This window comes from Charadrius vociferus, unplaced genomic scaffold (genome assembly GCF_000708025.1).
Source record: "Charadrius vociferus isolate BGI_N301 unplaced genomic scaffold, ASM70802v2 scaffold183, whole genome shotgun sequence".
NCBI lineage: Eukaryota > Metazoa > Chordata > Aves > Charadriiformes > Charadriidae > Charadrius > Charadrius vociferus.
Genome location: NW_009648250.1, coordinates 2,546,383 through 2,566,772, shown reverse-complemented (window position 1 = coordinate 2,566,772; position 20,390 = coordinate 2,546,383). Strand labels below are relative to the sequence as shown.

General features: G+C 35.2%; 1 protein-coding gene across 1 annotated transcript in view; it reads right to left on the bottom strand.

The window, feature by feature from the left end:
- The window catches only part of AP3B1 (adaptor-related protein complex 3, beta 1 subunit), a 151,964-nt gene that overhangs the window by 35,510 nt on the left and 96,064 nt on the right, over positions 1–20,390 (bottom strand). Inside the window, 2 exon segments of the mRNA XM_009884240.1 lie at positions 18,486–18,592; positions 19,450–19,522. Coding sequence (XP_009882542.1) covers positions 18,486–18,592; positions 19,450–19,522 — 180 coding nt within the window.

Here is a 20,390-nt window from a genome sequence, read left to right as displayed (position 1 = left end):
TAGCACCTGTTACTTAAACTACTGATGAAATAATGATTAGAACTTAAGCTTTAAGATATATTTTAAATCTTATTTTTAAGTTTAAGCTAAGTCTTTAACTTTTAACACAATTCAATTTGAACAGGACATGCATAACAGAAAAGTTATTTCATTAAATGGTTCACCCATTTTTCATTAACAAGGTTAGGAAATACGTTTTATTCATGCTAAAACAAGTATTTTGAAGTATACTAGCTTCTCTGTGTTAACATACAGCTGGTTTTATTAATACTATTTATTAAAAGGAACGAAAACATAGAAAGTTAGTAGTCAGAAGTCCAAAACGTAGATACATATGCAAAAAATACAGCAAAAAATCCCTCAACTATGCTTAAACTGTAACACTGACTCAAATGTTACTGAAACCTTCCCGTCCTGTGATTTTTAGAGATTTTAATCTATGCACCTTTCAGCATTGCTTCTCATGTTTCAGTCATAATTTCACTCGTGAGCCCATTCACTTTTATTTTCAATATACTATATAGAGCAACACACACGCAAAGGACAGGCAGAATAATGACGTTATGTTTTAACCATCTTCCTTCTCATAGAACATTAATTTTCAGTTGCATTTAATGTGGCAGTACTAGAAATAAATAAAATGTATATATGCTGAACAAAGGAATTTAGTTGTGGAAGATGAGAATTCTCAGGCCCTCTACTTGTTCGCAAGGGTTTTGAGCTGCCAAAGGTTGGTGTGACTGTAATGCAGTCTATTTAACAGTTGCATCAGTTTGGTAAACAGAGGGTTTTTTTTGTTTTAATTCTAAAATTTTTAATGCATACAATTGCAATACTTAAAGAATCACATAGGGCAGATACCTGCAATCACTATGGGGTTAAAATAATCTTCCAAAGAGTTAACAGAACAGGAAGCATCTAGTAACCAGCAGATAATCCCCTACAAATCTTACACAGCATATGTTTAAATAATAGAAGTCGTTTGTGTACCTTTGGATGGTTTATGAAAATAACCAATCAATTCTGCAGACACAACATTATTTCTAAAGGAAATCTATGTGACTCATGATGCCTGCAGATACACAGAGACAAACCACACATATTTTATCAGTTTATTACAGTAAGCAAATAAGCGTGGAATGAGAGTGCACATAACTGTCTACTTAACGCTTACTGAAACATTTATAAGAGCTGTTATCTCCCTAATAACAGACAGACAGTGTGCAATTTTAGAGAGGAGAAAAGCTTCATATTTTTTAACACTTCACTAAAAAGTAACTGAAGAGTGTAAAATGAAAAATACTCTGTGCAGTTAGCTGGTAATGGACCATATTATCAACTCAAGTTAGATTTATAGGATACAAACTAGTCACTAATAGTTATTTTATGACATAGCGTGTCTGCTTTTTTTGGGTGAAGATTATTAAGATTAAACTTGCAAAACTTTTTTTTTTTATACAGCTGTTGAAAATGAAAGAAATAAAAAAATTAAAATATAGACTGTCCTCCCACCACATTTTGACTGAAAGCCACCACGAATTAAAAGTCAGTGTAGGGACCCCAGAGTGGTATCATATAGGAACACTATATCGGTATGAGTCAAACTGGCCCCCCATGCTAACTGCACATGTTGAAAGATAATCCATCACCCTAAAAGAAGCTGCAAATATTTTTATACTACTTCTTATATAAGAACAAGAAGGGCAACATTAAGATTTTGCCTTAAAAGTCCCCCATTCATTAACCACATAAAGGGAAAAGTGCAAGATCACTGACAGGAGTTTTGGCTTGCTTTATCACAACAGAGCAGACTAGTTACAAACCCCTGAATCCCCTGCACACGACCATGCTTCTTTTTGCCAGCGCAATAAGTCCTTAAGCTTAAGTTAACACAAAAAACTGTTTTCCGTGATTATTTAAAACAAAAGGCACTACAGGGTTTATCAAACCTACTAAAGAAAACAGAGCTGGACAGACATTCCTTTATGAAGTATAATTATTATGATTTTTGAGCACAAAATTATGTCTGTTGTCTTTTTTCTTTTGTATTTGTTCCTTAGCTTAATAATGCTGTAATAATAAACAGAGATAAACTTTTGATCCTTATTCAGAAACGTATGTATGTTTGGACAAAACATACATTATTGGAAAAAAATATTTGCTTCCAAGAATGACGATAATTACAGTTCTATTCCTCTAAATTACATTCTGTTAAAGCGGTGGACTGAATCATTTAATCTAAGTAGCCTTTCTACTGCCCTCCTATTGGCAATATCCATGACATAATCCAAGAATGACCTACTGAGCTGTGAGAGCTATATCCTCTCTTACACTCAATGTAAGGCTATGCTCCAGTAACTCCGCAACAGCTAAGAGAAGGGCTATCGCGTAGCCCAGCCACATTTACATGATCTTTCAACTGAAGCTGTGAGAGCAACTTAACTACAATTTTATAGTATTACGAGAAAGATGGAAAACCAGGCAAACAAAGGAAAGTCAACTACTGGCAGGCAACAGTACATTCATGATCTTTTGCTCCATTACCAGTTACATATTACTCAGTCACAAGGAACTGTCTTCCTTATGCAGATCTTACAAAAATAAAAAATTAATAATTCATAAAAAGACAGGAAAAAAGCAAAGAAAGATTTGCAGAGAGAATGTCAACATCCTACTCTGCATTATTTCAAGAGGCTGTAATCCCAACATTAGAGCATACTTAAGTCACACTAATATGGATTGCCAAACCAAGGACAGCATCCCTCTGATAGGGGGTGGGGAAACCAAGCAAGCTAGCTCATATTTTCTGCAGTCTAGGAATGCAACAGGATACCATAATTCAATTTGGGCTAATTTATCTAGATATACAGACACTTGAGGACATCACGTCAAATTCCAGAAAATACTTAAAATAGCTTTCCACCAGTGGCACACTTAATTGCTCTACATCCACAAAACACCTTCTAAAAGACATGTCTGCTAGAAAGTCCTTAAATTTCGAATATATCCTAACTCCCTTCTTTATGCATTGTCACCAACTTTTAGCCTCTGCACTTCCCTAAATGACTAATATGTCAATGAGGCTAATTGAAAATTAGCATATTAATGCTCTTATCTTTAAACTAGTATTGGTTTCTGACAATTTCAGACATTAAAAAGTGAGTCCCAAAAATTCTTACTGAATTACACCATTGATACTGCCCACGGTCTGCCAAAATGAATCATTTTCTCTGCCTTTTTTTAACTCAAATATTTGTATGGTCTCAAACAGATATAAAATCATCCTTTCAAGTAGTAGCATGTTCAAGGTAATCTGTGAACCTAGAGATGATAAAAATCTTCTGTAATATTAAATTATTCCTTTTCTAATATTTTTACCTCACTTAGATTTTTCCATGAATCTCTTAAAATATAACCAACCAGACAGATTTCCAGTAACTATCAATAAAAAATATTGCTCTTGGAGCATAAAAATGATATAAAGGAAGCAGAATTAGACCTTAACCTGGAGTTCATGAACAGCAGAAAACTCTATTAATCCCATACCAGATAATCAAGCACTTTTAAAACTAAGCGCGCATTTTTTTTGCATTTTATGTGTAACTGGGGGCCAGTGCGACAGACTGCATTTTGCATGTATAATGGGAGCTTAAAGCTTTATATTACAACACCACACCGTTTTGTTTGAGATTTGGCATCTTTGCCTTTTCCTTCTGCTGAGCGTAATGAATCACATGAATAATCCAATGAAAATATTAGTGAAATCTTTTAAAAAGCCACACAAGAACTTCAGTAGCAACAAAATGGGAATGTTCTCATAATTAAGTCAGGGTTATTACACAAACATGAATGAAAGGGCTGAAGTCAGTGTCATAATCATGGGCCACAAAGCTTGGTATAAATTCGGAAGTGCACATTCTTGCCCGCAGGTAAACTCTGGGATCACCAGTGGACTATGAAAAGGGTTTAAACAGATCCTAAGTGCGAATTTTCTTTTAACTTCATTTGCAGAAAATTCCTACAGTCGAGGGCTTAAACTGCGTCCCAGTCCATGTTTCAACTTCCAAACTAATGGTTATCAAAGCAAGTGGTGAAATTCCTATCCTTGCATTGGAAACCTCAAGATTTACTATCATTTTGTCCTACGTACGCTTCTACAAAGTGCAAAGCAAAGGTCTGGTAGCTGATGCAGGTGTGTGACTTTCATCAAGCAGCATGGTATTTTAAACTCCTTTGCAATAGCTATTAGGTGTTTCAAGGAAAAGGCATTCTCCTAATATACAAACAAGTAGTTTACTTCAATTTAGTGATTCAGCCCTTCCACTGACCACCTAACTGCAACGTCTGAGGATTCCCTGAAGTAGTTCAAGAGTTAGAAAAACAGAATAAGGTGTCAGCCTCACCTTCTGTCCTAATTATGAATTTGAAATAGCGGATGGTGCTGAGAGGGATTAATACAGATTTTAGCATTGAGTCTAAATGACTTCAAAAAAGTTCCTACAAATGGTTTCTAATATATTATTTTGATTTTGGCAAACAGCCAGTACTCTAGAGACCTCTAAAATGAAAACATACTGAACCCTGCTGGCTATAATGTATAATTTTACAGTTAAGGTTATACTATAACAACTCCTGCATATTGGTTTCTTCCAGTAGAAGCACCTAGTTCAAACTTTCCCCCAGAAAAGGACCTCTTGTGTCAGGGTAAGTGTGTAAGCTGAAACTCTTACTACACAGCATCACCTACAAGCCAAAGTGAAGTCAGCCTATAATATGCTATATTTGAAATCTAGCAAAGATATTTATGAATGCTAAAATGTAAATTACATCTGTGCTGGCTTAATGCAACTACATTTGAATCTTTCTCACTACATTTTGTTGAAGAATGCAACACGTTATTTTGGCTTCTATCAGGATGAACTTAATGCACACCAACTCACTTGTGAGGACAAAAATCTGAAATCGGCACTGAACCCGCTGCACCTATATTAGCATTCCTCAATGTGGGTGTAGAATCTCTGCATGTACCAGAATACCTCTCTTACACATGATATTGATGTGCCAATTTTTCCCCAGCTTTATTTCATTTTACATATAATGTTTTAACCTGAAAAAAATCCATATTCCTTCGTTTGCAAAAATTACAGTTGACCTAACTTGATACCGTTGTTAAAATACAGCTTTTCCATGTTTTGTTTTCCTTAAGCTTCACTTTTTGGCCTTAAAAAGAAAGCAAAAAACCCCACCTGATACAGTCTATTAAGACAGTTTTATTTATAACCAGTTACCTTCAGTTTCTTTGTTTAAATTCAAAAGCACACTTCCCTTTTTTGGAACTCGGAAACAAAATTCGTGGCATCAAATGACATACTGAGCCTTCATGAGGACACTTCTTTTCACGCTTATTAAGAAGAAATGCCACCCAATCCCATCCACACACAGCTCACAGTAAGGTAAGCAACAACAAGCACAGCGTACTACAGACAGAAGAACCTTACCGCATGGATATCTCTAATAAAGGCTCTACTGTATAGACACAGATCCTGGACGTAAGCACGCCGCTCTACACAGTAGACTGTGGCCATACTTAAGTCCCTCAGTTGATGATTGAAGGCAAATTAGGTAGGTAATTTTTTCTCATCTACTTTTGAAACTACCTTGGTACTAACCAATATAAAGTATTTCTGCTACTATTGCCTATATCCTCTGAAGATTGTTAGTCAACTGAGCACAAACGTAGCAGCAGGAAGACTGTGACAATGGCCATTTATTAAAACTTAATCCATTTTAAAGAAACTTTTAATACACAAATGTATTAAATCCTAAATTTCAACTATTATTGATGTTGTAAGTATATGTTCTAATGCTGCTACTGTTGCAAAGCTGGTAGCTTTGTAATGGTAGAATGGAAGAATGGTAGAATGGACTTTGTACGTTTTTTCAGAAAAACATTCCAAAATAATAACAGTAAAAATTTGTGCACAAACCTATTGCAACCATGAATTCCTAAACTCCACTATACAATTAAAGGTCTATTTTACAGCTCTTACAAATGTATTTTCCCCAATTCTTCTGGCACCTTGCAATCAAGAACACAGATGCTACAGACTAGAAACACCAAGCAACACTGTACACAGCCATATAAAAATGGAAACATTTCCTAGTCCAAGTGAACAGAAGTTTAAAATGAAAACTTTCATCAACTGCACAGCAACCAAAACTAATTCAGGAAGATTCTAGAACTGCTTTTTTTTAGTCTTAATACGTCAATGCACTGTTCACCAAGTCATTAGGAGAAAAGCACGCAACAAAAAGGTGAAAGTCTGCCACTGAAGTGAGCTTTTTAAAACTTGCCTCTCTGATGTTACTATATTTAATTACAGCATCGTTCAACAGCCTTTTAAAGAGTCATCTGTCTCTCCAATATCCTCCAGAGTCTATGGCATAAGAGAACTGAAAACATTCCTAAATGATGCTGGTGTGAGAAAACAGTGGCACATCACTTACCAACTTTTTAAAAAACTACCTTAACATGGGTTTGGAGGGGGGGCAATGGACAGGATCCCATCTTCTGCAACTATTAGCAAGAACTTTTAAAGCATTAAAATACATCTGTATTGACGTAATTTAAAAGATTCTAAGTCATCTTACTTTAACAACTGCAATGTCCTTGTCTTTCACTTATTTTGTACAGCTAGCCTACAAGTCGCATGGCTACATACTACTGGTCTGTGGTAGCAATCATATGCCCTAACAGCAGTAACACCTCTCAACAAGTTGAGTTAGCCCCATGCATAGCTTTTACTTTCAGTGACAAAATATTTATTTTCCCAAAGAGGTTTTAACTTATTCTCAACATTTTGGAACAAAATCCCAGTATCATAATTTGAATATCAGGTGTTTCAATCCATGTGACGATGACTATTCATGTAAAAGTGACAAGAATCTTACATGCATCAACCAAGATTTGGTTATTTACTTTTTCAAATATGCCAAGCTAAAAAAACCAACATCACTGACAAAGTTTCAGAAATCAAGACATCATGTTAGTTATAAAGCATTTACTCCTATTTTCATCTATTTCACAGAATCACAGAATGGTTAGGGTTGGAAGGGACCCATGGAGATCATCTAGTCCAACCCCCCCCCCCAGAGCAGGGTCAAGTATTTAATTTCAAGGCTTACTGACCCTCAGGATGGTTAGACATATGTGGAACTAAGTAAGTTACAGGGCAAATTTTGATCTTGATCAGCAAAGTGTCTTCCAGTGAAATCTTAGGCTTCCCTTTATATTGCTCTGAAGTGCTGCTTTCTGTGCAATCCAAGCTTCAGTTAAGCACAGATGAACCAAGAAAAGAGGTGAAGAAAAGCAGCTTATGCCCTTTGTAAGATCCTTATATGCAAAATAATTAGCTGTATTCACAAGCAGTGATTCATATACTTAGAAGAGCTTTGAGACCTCACCATCACGGCATATTGAAATCTATAAGCTGTACCCCTCAGAGAGAAGGCGAGCTTCAACAAGGAGTTTTCAGCAGATTCTCTATAAATACTGAGTGAAAAAACAAAAAAAAATCTGTTTCTTCACTTGGGATTAGTAGAATATGCCAATAAACATGCTGATAAAGATATGGAATGACATAAAGGACTTCTGTGTTTTTTGAGTGTCATTCCTCAGTACAAAAATACAAAACCGCCGAACTATAATCAGTCCTGTAAAAAAACCTGTGCACAATCTGTAGATATAGCTGAAGGAAGGAAGCTTCTACAAAATATATGCTACAACAGCATGAATCTTTGAACGCAGAGAAGATGAAAAGTTGTATTTTTATTAATTCCTAGCTAAAAGCTTAAAATTTTCCTTCCTACTCTGATGCGTAGTATCAGAATACTCCCCATAGTCTTACAATGCAGTGCTGCAGATGATAAATGCAGAAGTCTTAACATCAGAGAACTCAGTTTTCTACTTTATCAGTTCTATATATAATACTGGGCAAACAAATATGGAATATTATAACTTGTTAAACAGCTATCGCATAGATAGGTTTCAAAGAAATAATAATTCTTGCTGCACCCTAAAAAATTAATGTATTAGGTATATGTTTGTAATGAAGTTGAATAGTTAATATGTTGCCCAAGAAAATAGTATCGACAGCCTTCTAGGTGCTGTATAAATTCACATTCTATTTCTATTATAATTCTGCTTTTGCAGTTAAACAAACTTTGTCATAGGATCATCATTTACTGTGACCCTCTGAAAATAAAGCGAATACTGATTAGCACATTTTCTGGCACATGTCGTGTCTCTGTCACTAAACAATGTCTTAATTTTAAACTCTTGTTCAGAATCACTGCTTTGACAACTACTGTCACTGTTCAAGGTCTGCACGAAGCTTCAAACTGCATATTATCACCCATTGACAAACTCGACATTTTATGAAGAGCCCCTTCTCACACTGACTTATCCTCTTTACCCTGTGTAAATAAGTAACAATTCATTTTATAACCTTGACTTTAAAGTCCAGCCCTTCCACCCTCTTTTTTCTTCTTCCTAAACAACTGACAAAGAACAAGGAAGCTGATTGAAGGGGTCCATTATGTATCAACTTAAAGAAAGGCAAAGTGATTGATGAAACTAGCAGTCACCTTCACTGCTAGCTACTGCACCTGTATCCTTTTTGTCAAATGACCTGAAAATCCTGCTGACAGTTTAACATTCACCACAAGGATACACTCTCTAGTACTGTAGTTTTGAATATTTTTATTTGCTCAGAAATTCATGGGAACATTTTTTTTTTTTTTTTAAGATGGAAGTACTCATTTAAAATTAGCAGCAATTTGTATTTTCTTCCCACGTATCTTGCGCTTTTTAACAGTTTACTTGGCAAAACTACTAAATAATACTCCCCAACAAGCTGGCAAACCACAGCTCCTCTGCAGGTGTCACACAGTTAAATCATTTAACATTATGATCGCCATTTCAGTAAAATTTGCCAACGGTCATAAGAGAATGTCAGTTACTTGCTTTATCACAGAAGAAAACCAGTTTCCAGGTTTCAGATTAAGTTTCGGAGCTTTTCAGCAACAACTGTTTAAAAACAAAAAAACACTTTTTTTTTTAGTTATTATTTGCAGTTTTTAAATACCTGGCTACTTAAATACAATTCTGGGTTAGCGGATCAAGTAAAACTTTCTTTTAGGCTCAAAAAGATGATTAAAAATGCCAAACCCAAACCATTCCTATGATACTGGAGCTGGTATACTACTCTGTGTATGAAATAAAATTTTCACTGGGAAAGTGACAATTGAAAGGCAGGAAAAACTCAAAAATAATAATAAAAAAGCTGCTTTACTCTGTGTGGGACACAGCACCATTTCCTTTGGGCATTTATTACCTGTTAAAAACCAATCTTTTGGTGAGTGGCAGTTCAGGGTTTTTGAGAGCAAGCTGCAATATTTCTTCGGGTCTGCAGAGTCATAATTAAAGCTGAACTGAGTGGAATTGGAGAGGGAAGGTCAGCGAGGTGCCGTATGAGAGATGAGGCTGGGCTGATGGGCACCAAATGAACAAATTATGATGGGCCCCACTCAATGTGATGAGGTCAAATGCTTGTTTCTACCCACTGACAGTTCAATTTCCCTGAAATGTCTCTCGGTTCTCTATGAGCTAATTATGAATGAAAAGTTATCAACTGCCCTCACCAAAAAGAGCTTTCTTGGAGCTTTTAATGTCAAAATATTGTTAGAAATGCATGCTGGCCCAGCTTTTTAGCCAAACAATACCCAGAATAATCTAAATACCAGTGTTACACTATATACTTTTTACCTGCAGTACAGACGTAAAACATGACTCAACTGCTATTAGATAAAACACATTAATAAGTTTTAGAAAGCAACCCCATATTAATATTACCATTTATTATCTAAAGGTACTGTGCTTACAGCTTTGTGTAACATAAACCACATAACTTTCAAATATTTACATATAACTATTAATTTCCAAGAAAATATTGCTGGATTTTTAGTTTTAAAGTACCAATTCTCAGCTGTATTCCGGCATCCAGATGATATTTCAGCACAACTCTAAAGTGACTGATAAAAATGCATAGTTCCTTCATGGAGCCTCAGTTTTCAGAGTAGTCTCCTGATTGCCTTTGTGAAATACTAGCTTTTGAAAATTCAAGCACATATGGTTGCACATAGTTCTGAAGTTTTAGATAGGCAGTAAACAGAAATTTTTACATAGACTATTACAGAAGTTGAATCATTGAAGTTAAAAGAATACAGAAGTGAAAGGACTTTAAACCTAGCAATTGAGTACTGGAGAGCCTGAGAAATTCCAGACTCCTTGTTAGCATAGAGAGATAATTTTGAAGACTTTTTTTTGGCCACAATTATTCACTACTTCAAAGTTAAGAAATTACAGTAGTCTAATGCTTCAATTTAGAAAGCTACCTGGCTTCCCCTTATTGCAAAGCTGTTTCTATTTGATATCTTTACTTACGAGTCAGAAATATTAAAGGAAACTCCTAAGAAGAGGTGATCAGAACTTCACAATGTATTCTTACATTTATACATGTACTACCCATGTACTTGGCACTGCACAAAATGGGACTGTGTGAAAACATTAATTATACCAACTTACGCAACTGCAACACACATACAGTTATAATAGGTTAAAATGTTAAACTCTTAAAGTCAGAGTGTATCTGATATACACTGATTTATAAACTAAAATTGTTTTTCAGTTGTTAAGAATATCACCTAAAATGAGTGGGGATAATGTAAAGGGAAACTTTTAAGTCAGTGTTTTCTAAAAATTCAATGTAATTTTAAGGTTGCTTAAAGAAACTGTCTAAAATAAGCAACTGTAAAAGAGTAATTGAAATAAATCTTTAATCACAAAGTTTGAAGCAGTCATCTATGTGGCTAGCACATATAGCTGTAATATAAAAGTAAGCCTGAAGGTTTTCAGTACAGCACAGTATTAAATTTATCAATATAACAGTTGCTGTCATTGTGGCTGGCATACTATCTTATTAGACACACTGTTGATCAAGTGTTATTACAACAACAAAAAGCCACAACTGTGCTGCACAGAGACTTCATGTTTAAGTACCACAATTAAGAACAGAGAAATGCAGTTCATTCATTACAGAACCTTTTCAGGAAGTTGATTTTTTCTAATTCTTATTGTAATTGCATTGTTCTAATCCTGTATTATAAAGGCAGCTGCTTGCCTATCATTTGTACTTTCCTCGTTAATCCTGACTCAGTGAATTAACCTTTAATTACAGCTGTTAAAATTGAAATGAGCCTCTTGTCTGGCTGGGGCTGCCCCCTTCCCGTGCATGAGACTGATGAAAATTTTTAGGGTCAATGAATATGTCCCATGTCATGTCTGATAGATGCTAAAGATGTGAGGAGGTAAATGTTACCTTAGAAAGATGTGGTTGAAATTTTTAAGAGCTAGGTTTTATTCACAAAATAAAACAAAAATACAGCTTAGGTTACCTCTCTCTTCTGTCTGAGTTATATAGCATAACACACCAAGAGACACACTCTGTTTTACACACATTACCACACTACATATTTAAAGAATAACTTATGGAATCATCATCATGCATCACACATGCTTGTTTTAAACACCTAGAACCAACTCTGTTTACAGCAGTCCTATTTTAAGGAGCATAATATATGTATTTTTCATGTTGGAAAGAAAAAGGAGAAAAAGAAGCATTACTTTAAATTCTCTCATAGATCTAAGCTTTTAATTCTCAAAAAAGTTGGATTAGTTTTAAGGATAATACTGACTTTTAACAGAAGGACAAAAAAAAAAAAAAAGGGTCTCCTCAAGAGTAACTTATCAAAAGGAGCTTCTTTTTTTTTTTATTTTGCAATAATGCTCCTCCCAATTTAATTTCTATTTTATAAATAGGATTTTAATATTGTAGTTGCATTTTACTTTGCAATTTTACCACTTCTATTTTTAAGTACAATATTTGAATATTGTTTGTATCTCATTCCAAGATAATAACAAGCAAAACAGCACTGCATTTGGAACATTACTGTTAATCAAAGTCCTGGTTACACAGAATACAATTCATATACAAGTTGCTAACTAATTATACATTATATTGATATAATTATACATTGTATATAATTCATATAAGGTATATATTATATATAACACCATAAATAAAAGACCTGATCTGGGGAATCAACCTTATCAATGAGATTATACATAGTAACAAAACAATGTATCTCTCAGACTGGGCATACTATTATTTGGGCCAGTCTCTTGTATCAGAAACTTGTTTCTGATGCAGAAGAAAGATCATTTTTGAACTTCCAAATTAAATTATCTGATTTATTTAAAAGAAAAGAAGTTGAAGGTTCTTAATCCTTAAGTGTAGAACTTGTTAAGTATTAGTGCATTTAAAACACACAAGATGGATATTTTTAAGGCTTCATCACTAATAAACATCACAAATATTGATAAATGAATTTCTAATTAAAGAATAAAGGTGAAATGACACCTTAAAAAACAGTGTCATAGCAGGTTTTTTTTAAGCTATCATGTTTAAAAGTATGCGGAAGCAATTTCTGAAAGGACATTACAACTTTCAAATATTTGATGTAACACATATATTATGCTGCCAATTTAAGAACACCCTCTTATACAGCAAATTTATATAAACACAGAAAATTAAGTATGCAGGAGGTCTTTGTTTCATTCCTTCATCTGTCTTAGCAACGGTTAATATCTGCTGATGAGCAGCTACATTCATTTGTAGATCTCCAAGTGCTTTCCCAAGGTGAGTAAGCATCATTATCCTCATTTTTCAGATGGAAAACTAAAAGATTAAGTTACTCCCTCCAGATCACACAGCAAGTAGTAAGCCAAAAATAGAACTAATTTTCCATATGTAACACCCAGTGCTGTATCCACTGGACCACGCCACATTGCCACATGCATAAGTCACACCTAATAAGCTGCATAGCTGAATTTTGGGCGACACTAAGAGAAAGTTGCTTTTTAACTCTTAAATTCAAGACTACGCCTTTTCACTTGCTTCATACGTACAAACTTTCCCAGGCACCCTACTAACATATGATATTTGTAAAAAGTGGTTTCAAATCTTGTAGAGCACAGAGTCGGGGAAAATGGAGACAACACAGATACTTTAAACTGCTCCACATAGAAAAAGCATCAACTAAAGAAATGAAGCTGGAGAGAAAACTCCAAAAACGTCTCTGCTCAGTGTATAAGTGTGGTGAAAAAGGCAAACAAGTTAAAAGCATGCACAGGGATAGAATACATGTAGACTACCTTGTGGCACACTTTCCCCTTCAACTCCCTTGTGAACAAAGCTTCACAATTTCAATCTTTATATAAAAAGGTGGACTTCAGAAGAAGTATAATGAAAGCACTTAATGCATAGAAAAAAGCTCTCCTGTGATGAGACACCAAAAGGATAAGCCATTTCTTATAGGAAGCTGAAAAACAAGAGTGCAAATGCTAAACTATAAAAAGCAATAAAATGATATCAAGGATACCATAAGCCTGTGTTATCCTAACACAAAACCACAAAAACTTCTGATAAAAGAGAAGACGTGGCTAACACTGAAAACCAGTTTAAAAGAAACACCTTTTGTGTGAATAAAAAAATTGTAGAAGCTTCCGAAGAGGGACTGGATATACTTACAGAAATATAAAACTAGTTACTTAAAAAACAATGATTGCTGATCAAAATCTCTCTGAGAACACAGGGCAGAAGAGTACCAAGAAACTAGTCGAACCATCACACACAGCCTGCTGCTATCACAACTGATTGCACTACGTCTCTTTCATGATGTTAATAAGTTAATGTTTCTTCTGATACAGCCATTCCTGAGGTAGGAAATCAGACCACAGCTTATATGAATGATAAACGTACCTAGTTATAGAATAATTACTGCTAACAAAGCTCTCAAAAAATAAAACTCATGAAGTTGAGTACACGCCAGTAATTATTTGGAAGAACTACTATTCATTCCTCTACTGTAGGATTTTGCAAATTCTTAAGCATCTCATGCTAACCTTTCCCACAAGCTGCATACCAGACTAGTACCATGATACAATCCATTATTGCAATCCCTGTGTTCCCAGTACTTCTAAGAAGAGATGCTTTACACTGGAAAAGAATATACTTCAGAGTCAGTCTTAACACTTGCTATAGTGGAATTAGAAACAGCCTAAATGGACAAAGCAACCTAAATGGTAAGAAAGTTTTCCCCTGTAAAGACTACCTCAACAACTCAGAAATTAAAGCACCATTTAAGGTGTTCTCCTATTCTGAAAATATCTCTAGTTGAATATTGAGGGTGTTCATGTTTACGGTTTCTCAAGGAATTTCATAAGTGTGCTCAATTTGAAATTAAATGTATTTATCACCTGGTTTGACAGGTCTGCAGCTTGACCTTGACTTTTGTCAAAAGCTATTATTTCTGCTCTACGCATCACCACTCTAAAGTTCTCAAAGTGCATCTCAGCCAAAAGTTCTGTAGAAGACATGAGAGAGAAAACAAGATGATTTACTCCCCCGTTCCTAAACAGTTTCTGTGGAACCCTGAGTAGTAGGAAACAATAAAAACATATCATTGATAATGACTGCTATCAAGAAAATATACTGAACATGCTGAATAAAACCTTAGTAAGTACAATGGTACCACTTCTACAATTATATCATAACTACAAGTGCACAATAATTAACGGCAACACTAAATTGTTGCATCAAGTATTTTTATAAGTACCTTCTCACTACAGTAAAAGTTTACCCCTCTTTTGCTACATGCTTTTATCATGAACTTCTTACTCACCCTTGACATTTTTTCCCAAATTATCCTCTATTTGGGGCTGGGGAAATAATCTTCTCCCCTCAAATCCTACTCAACTCAGCCCATACTTCCAGACACTTTTTGCCCCATCCAGCTGCTGCTACCGTCAGAACTCACATCCAGCTGTCAGTTCTCCCTTGCACTAACACTGTTCTGCATCAGAACAAATCTCTTGCTACCAAAGCAGTACTTCCTTCTCACTGATTCCATTTTTAAAATTAATGTGTCATTTTTATCAGTTAATTATCATGTGCAGCATACGCAGGGGTCTACATATTTAGGAGAGCAGTTGCTTGCACATTTTTAAAATTTGAATTCCTAATGAGAAGAGAATAGGTGGTTTGGCTTTTTTTCTCATGAGCTGTGTGATGGGTAAGAACAGACGATCACTCTCGTCTTTGGTTTCTTTCCGATACCATAGGTCTCCTCTTCCTCCTCTCACTGTTCCTGCTCAAAATATTATTTCCTGCAGCAGGTTATAACCCTCCGTGTCCTTATGTCATGAATGAGTTTTGCTTTCAATTCCCTCTTCTCTCCCTTTATAACCTCCCTTTAGGGGACAACACTCATTTCCAGTGTTTTCAGATAACAACTTTACACTGACAGCTTGCAGCTTTCTCTCACCTCCTATTTTTATTGGCGCTGTATCTTCAAGTATCTTTCAAGCCCACAAATGTATCCATCTAAAACTCAATCGACTCCAAATGCATTGCTTCCCCGAGGACTTAGGTCTGACTTCTCCCGCGTGCACACCCCGGAAAGCCCCATAGTAGCCTGTGGCTACCTCAGTTGCCCAGTTGAGTTGAGCCACCTGAAGATGGACTACATGTACCAGGGCAGAAACACGCACAAGGATCTGCTATGTCTTTCATCCAGTTGGAAGGAAGTTATACATAAATTACCAGAGAATTTTGTTTTTCCTGGAACAAACTATAATACGCCTGTGTGCATTTATATGAGGAGGAAATGTGCTGTATGTAAACATGAATCATAAAAACAAATGAGCCACAGGACAAAGCATCAGGTTGTGCACTGTAGTTTCTATTCAAGGATATTTTGGTTTTGTAGGTTTAAGGAGACCCATACCATTACTGTAAAACCATTTTTGTATTTATGCTTTCTATAATGTTCAGCAGCTATGAATTTGGAGTTATAAGTTTTCTAAATGCTGTATCCAATTACAGTGCTGAATGATTTGAATAATAGACTGCCTGACATATTCCAAGATAAGTGGCTGCTACATTTCTTTGATATTAGGGTCATATACTGTACTTATCTATTTTTACTCCCTGCTCTCCATTGGCTAGTAATAAATTAATTTCTCACTGTTAGTTTGGCATGTGCCCTACAGTTAAATTCATTTTCTCTCCCATTGAAGGAAGAAAAAGTTTTCTGAAGTATGACAACTATCCTCCTTATTTTTAGAATTAGTCATCACAGATTAAATTCAAAATACTATTTTAAGAGGGACATTCCCACATACAGTCTTAAAAGATGTTTTTGTATTTTCATTTTTAGAAAATTACTTGATGGTACTGAACAATATGTGACAAGAGTCATTTAACTACTTGCATGCAAGACTTTTTACAATATAAGGATATAATCTGAAGGAACAGTTTTTAACCTCAGTGTTTAATTTGTGTCGCTTCCTGGTGCACAAAACTCAGCAAAGGACCTCATGTACATCTGCAACTATTATCAATGGCAACGAGAGTTGAGCTTAGATCTGGAAACAGAATATATCCCAAAACACGTAATCACTATTCAGGGAGCAACAATGAGTTCTTACGTGATTTGGGTTGTTTCCAGAGCAGGGAGTATGAGGAAATGTTCCAGCTTCTTTGCTGGTTACATGTTTAACCAGGAACTCAGCAGTACCAAGAGGGAGGCATTTTGCAGAATCAACCCTTTCATGCAGAACTTCTTCCACTGTTTAGACTACACCTTCTAGTTCTTTCTCTCTAACACCTCTATTTCATTGCAGCTACCTCCTGAAGAATGGGGAGAAGTAATTTAGCAAGCCAATAGTGGCAATCATGAGGAAGGCAAGCATGAATGTCCGAGTGGAACATCTGTTCATGTACTGTAGATGATGAAAGGACTAAAGACACTGGCAAACAGGGGGTGTTCTCAAGCATCCGACATTACTGATTGGTATCTTTAACTTACCCTCAAAGATGGTAATTCTGAAGTAAAGCAAAGCCACCAGTCATTCTTAAGCTAACCCAGAGCCAGGAAAAGATGATTGCCTGTGTTTTGAGCTGTCAAAGCCATAAAGGATGGCAAAGAAGCAATTGTGGGATTGCAATCACGGGAATAACAACATAGTTGTAGTCAAACTCAGGCTTGCAACCTAACGCTGCATACTGCACTGCAAATTAACATGGAATAGAATTTCTGGCATTTTCAGAATGTGTGACAGGTAAACGACTACACATCAGGTAAAGTGACTGCATGACCACAGGTTGTTACTGCTCTACTTTAAATTCAAATTACATCACAATTTTCTTAGGTAAGGCTAATATTCAACAAATTATCTGAAAGTCTACCTTTTCAACACCAAATTTTAAAGCCTGTAAACGTGAAACTGAATCACCAGCTAAGATCTTTTATTTCTTCAGCAAAATCATTCATGCACCTTCTTTATGTAAGAAGCAATTGATTCTGCAAACATATTGCTCCCAAAGCCAGCACAAACTAATTTACCAGCAATTATTAAAGCTGCAGTGTTGGTTCTATATACCAGCCTCATTAGGAACGAGGCTAGGCTAAAAAATGCCTATGCCTCTGGTATTTTTTCTGGTTGCTCCTATCCACTTTCACAAGAATAAGAATCCTGTGTTGTACCGCTGCAATTCTTTACTAAATTGCACATTTGAATTGGACATACAGAATGACTTAAAAAAAAAAAGAAAAAACAAAGAACACAAACTACTATCCTTTCCCCCAATAAAGGAATGCCCTCTACCTCCATGACTTTGCTAACCTTAATTATACCTATAGTTTTGAGATTCCCTAATGGAAAGTGCTACAAAGCAGAAAGGACTAACAGAATGAATCATGACACATACTGATACACCACTGATTGTAAATCTATACCCTTTTTGTTTGCACCCTCGGGCTATGCTTTGTATACTCATGAAAAATTACTTCCAAGTAGCCAAATGTCATAATTGGAGGCATGTATGGTAAATAAAGAGGCTGAAGATTAATAGGTATGTAATTTTCTTGTAGTTTATTTTTGATAGTGTAGCAACTAAATGATTGGAAAGATTTGTATAGTGTGGATATTTAATTTATGAATTAAAGTTTCCCTGAGGCAGAGAAAAACACAGATGGAAAGAGAAGGTTAAAAATCCTTGAAGGCATTCTTCTCAGACATGCAATATTCATACTTTCTTCATTCTCCGTATTTCAGAATGTAATTATTACAGATCAAATAAAGCTGCCATACTTGCCTGTAAACCAGAATTTCATACAAGACCTTTATATGTAAAAGTACTTTTAAAAAAATCACTTCAATGACTGCGTCAAAAACATATGAAATGCTTAAATTAAGACACACTCCCCCACACACTTTACCCCACTTTTTGAAGACTACTCACATCAATGACTGATGAACTTGACAGACTTAATCCCTCTAGGTCTGCTGCTAGACTTGGGGACAAAACAGCTGCTGTAGGAACTGCCACAGGAGTTGTCACAGGACAGACTAGAAGTAAAAAGGCAATTGACACTTAATTTTAAAAAAAACTTTAAAATACTGGGAAGGACAATGAGCTATTTTCATTAAGTTTAAAAAGGTTTTATGCCTTGATCTAATTATTTTATCTTTGCATATATGTTTCTTAATAGCAGAATATTATTTTTGCAGATGTATAGCCCCAATACTCAAAATAAACAAAGAAAATATAAATAAAACTGATATATGTACATACCACATGTTATTTACATTAAAGTATTTTGTCCTCCTTTCCTATTTTTCCTCTATTATATCCTTCTGCCTGAACCATACTATGCAGGACATTCTCATTTATAAGTTTTCTGCAAAGTATATATTAATGGACTTCTAATGTGTGTTGCACCTATAGAAGCAAACTTGAAGAACAGCACTACAAAGCACAGCCAAAAAACACTACCAGCTCTACCGTACCCTTCCTAGATTACATTTTAATCTGTTCTTCAAAACTGTGAATTTTAGTATCTTATGAGAGTACCACAATTGGTTCATAGGTTGCACAGATGTTGTACAAGTAACAGCCATTGGCACCTGTGAAAAAAAGCCCACTTTAGCAGAAAACAAGTTCAGACATACAAAAACTATCAAAATAAATGTTTTATATACCAATACATTGTAAATTTTGAAACTATTTCTCAGTTCTAAAACAAACAAAATCATGTATTGTAATACTTATGCTTAAAAATAAGTTGATAAAGCAATTTTTTTTTGGGTCAGGAAGCTGGTATAATAAATGAAGAGAATCAATGTTTCAGGCATTTAAAATTCATTGAATTAACTGAATTGAATTTATGCCATGGGAAAAATAAGGCTTTAATCAAGATACTTACAATCATCTAAATCTAAGAGAAACACGTCTTGTTTATTTGGAGCTTTTCTGTCTTGTACTGGTTTTTCTTCTTTCTGTCAAAATACATGAATATTTCATATTTTACCATATCAGCAAAAGAAAAGTCTTTAACACTTTTATAAAGCAAAGTGTATTTTCTCAGCTGTAAAAAGAAAAATGTATCAATTTTCAGAGCTCAGCATTCAGAGAATTCACCTAGTGAAAAAGATTTCTTTGTACAGGTAAACTGAACCTAAACTCAACATTTGAGTTACATTTACGCCTCTGCAGCCCATGTTTTTGTTTAATATTAATAATAGTTGCTACTCAAAGAAAACTTTTGGTAACAGATCAGACAGTTCTGTTGCAATCATTAAAACAGAGATAGAAACATTTTTTTATTTAAGAAAAAAGACTTGGATACTAACATTTTTGTTTCCATATGAAAAAAAGGGCAGAATTCATTCAGTAAGAAAGCAGTGTTATTTGCACTTATCTAGGAATATGGAACCCTGTCCCCTCATCTACTGGGATTTTACTTAATTGCTGGACAAATAACAAAAAAGTTACAAAAACGTTTCAATTTTAAGCCTTAAGATGAGTTCTAATAACAAAGACTGGCAGTACTTTAAGAGTAGAGCAGTAACAGGGTAATCTCAGGGATTTGGCAAACAGAGTATTTCAATAAAATTTGTTCCAATACAGCTAAATAAAACATTCTAAACAAATCTAGTAAGAGCAAGTGTTGGTCATACCTACAGAACAAGACAGTGATGATACAGGGCGGAATTTAGTGTGTCACAGCTCAATATGGACTTCCACTAGGGTGGTTTAGTAAAAAGCATTGGTCTTTGGACACAGCCAGAACCTGGACATGTTACCCACCGGATGCCCATCAGACTGTTTATCATCACGCCTTTCCTAACCACTCTTAAGCATCCT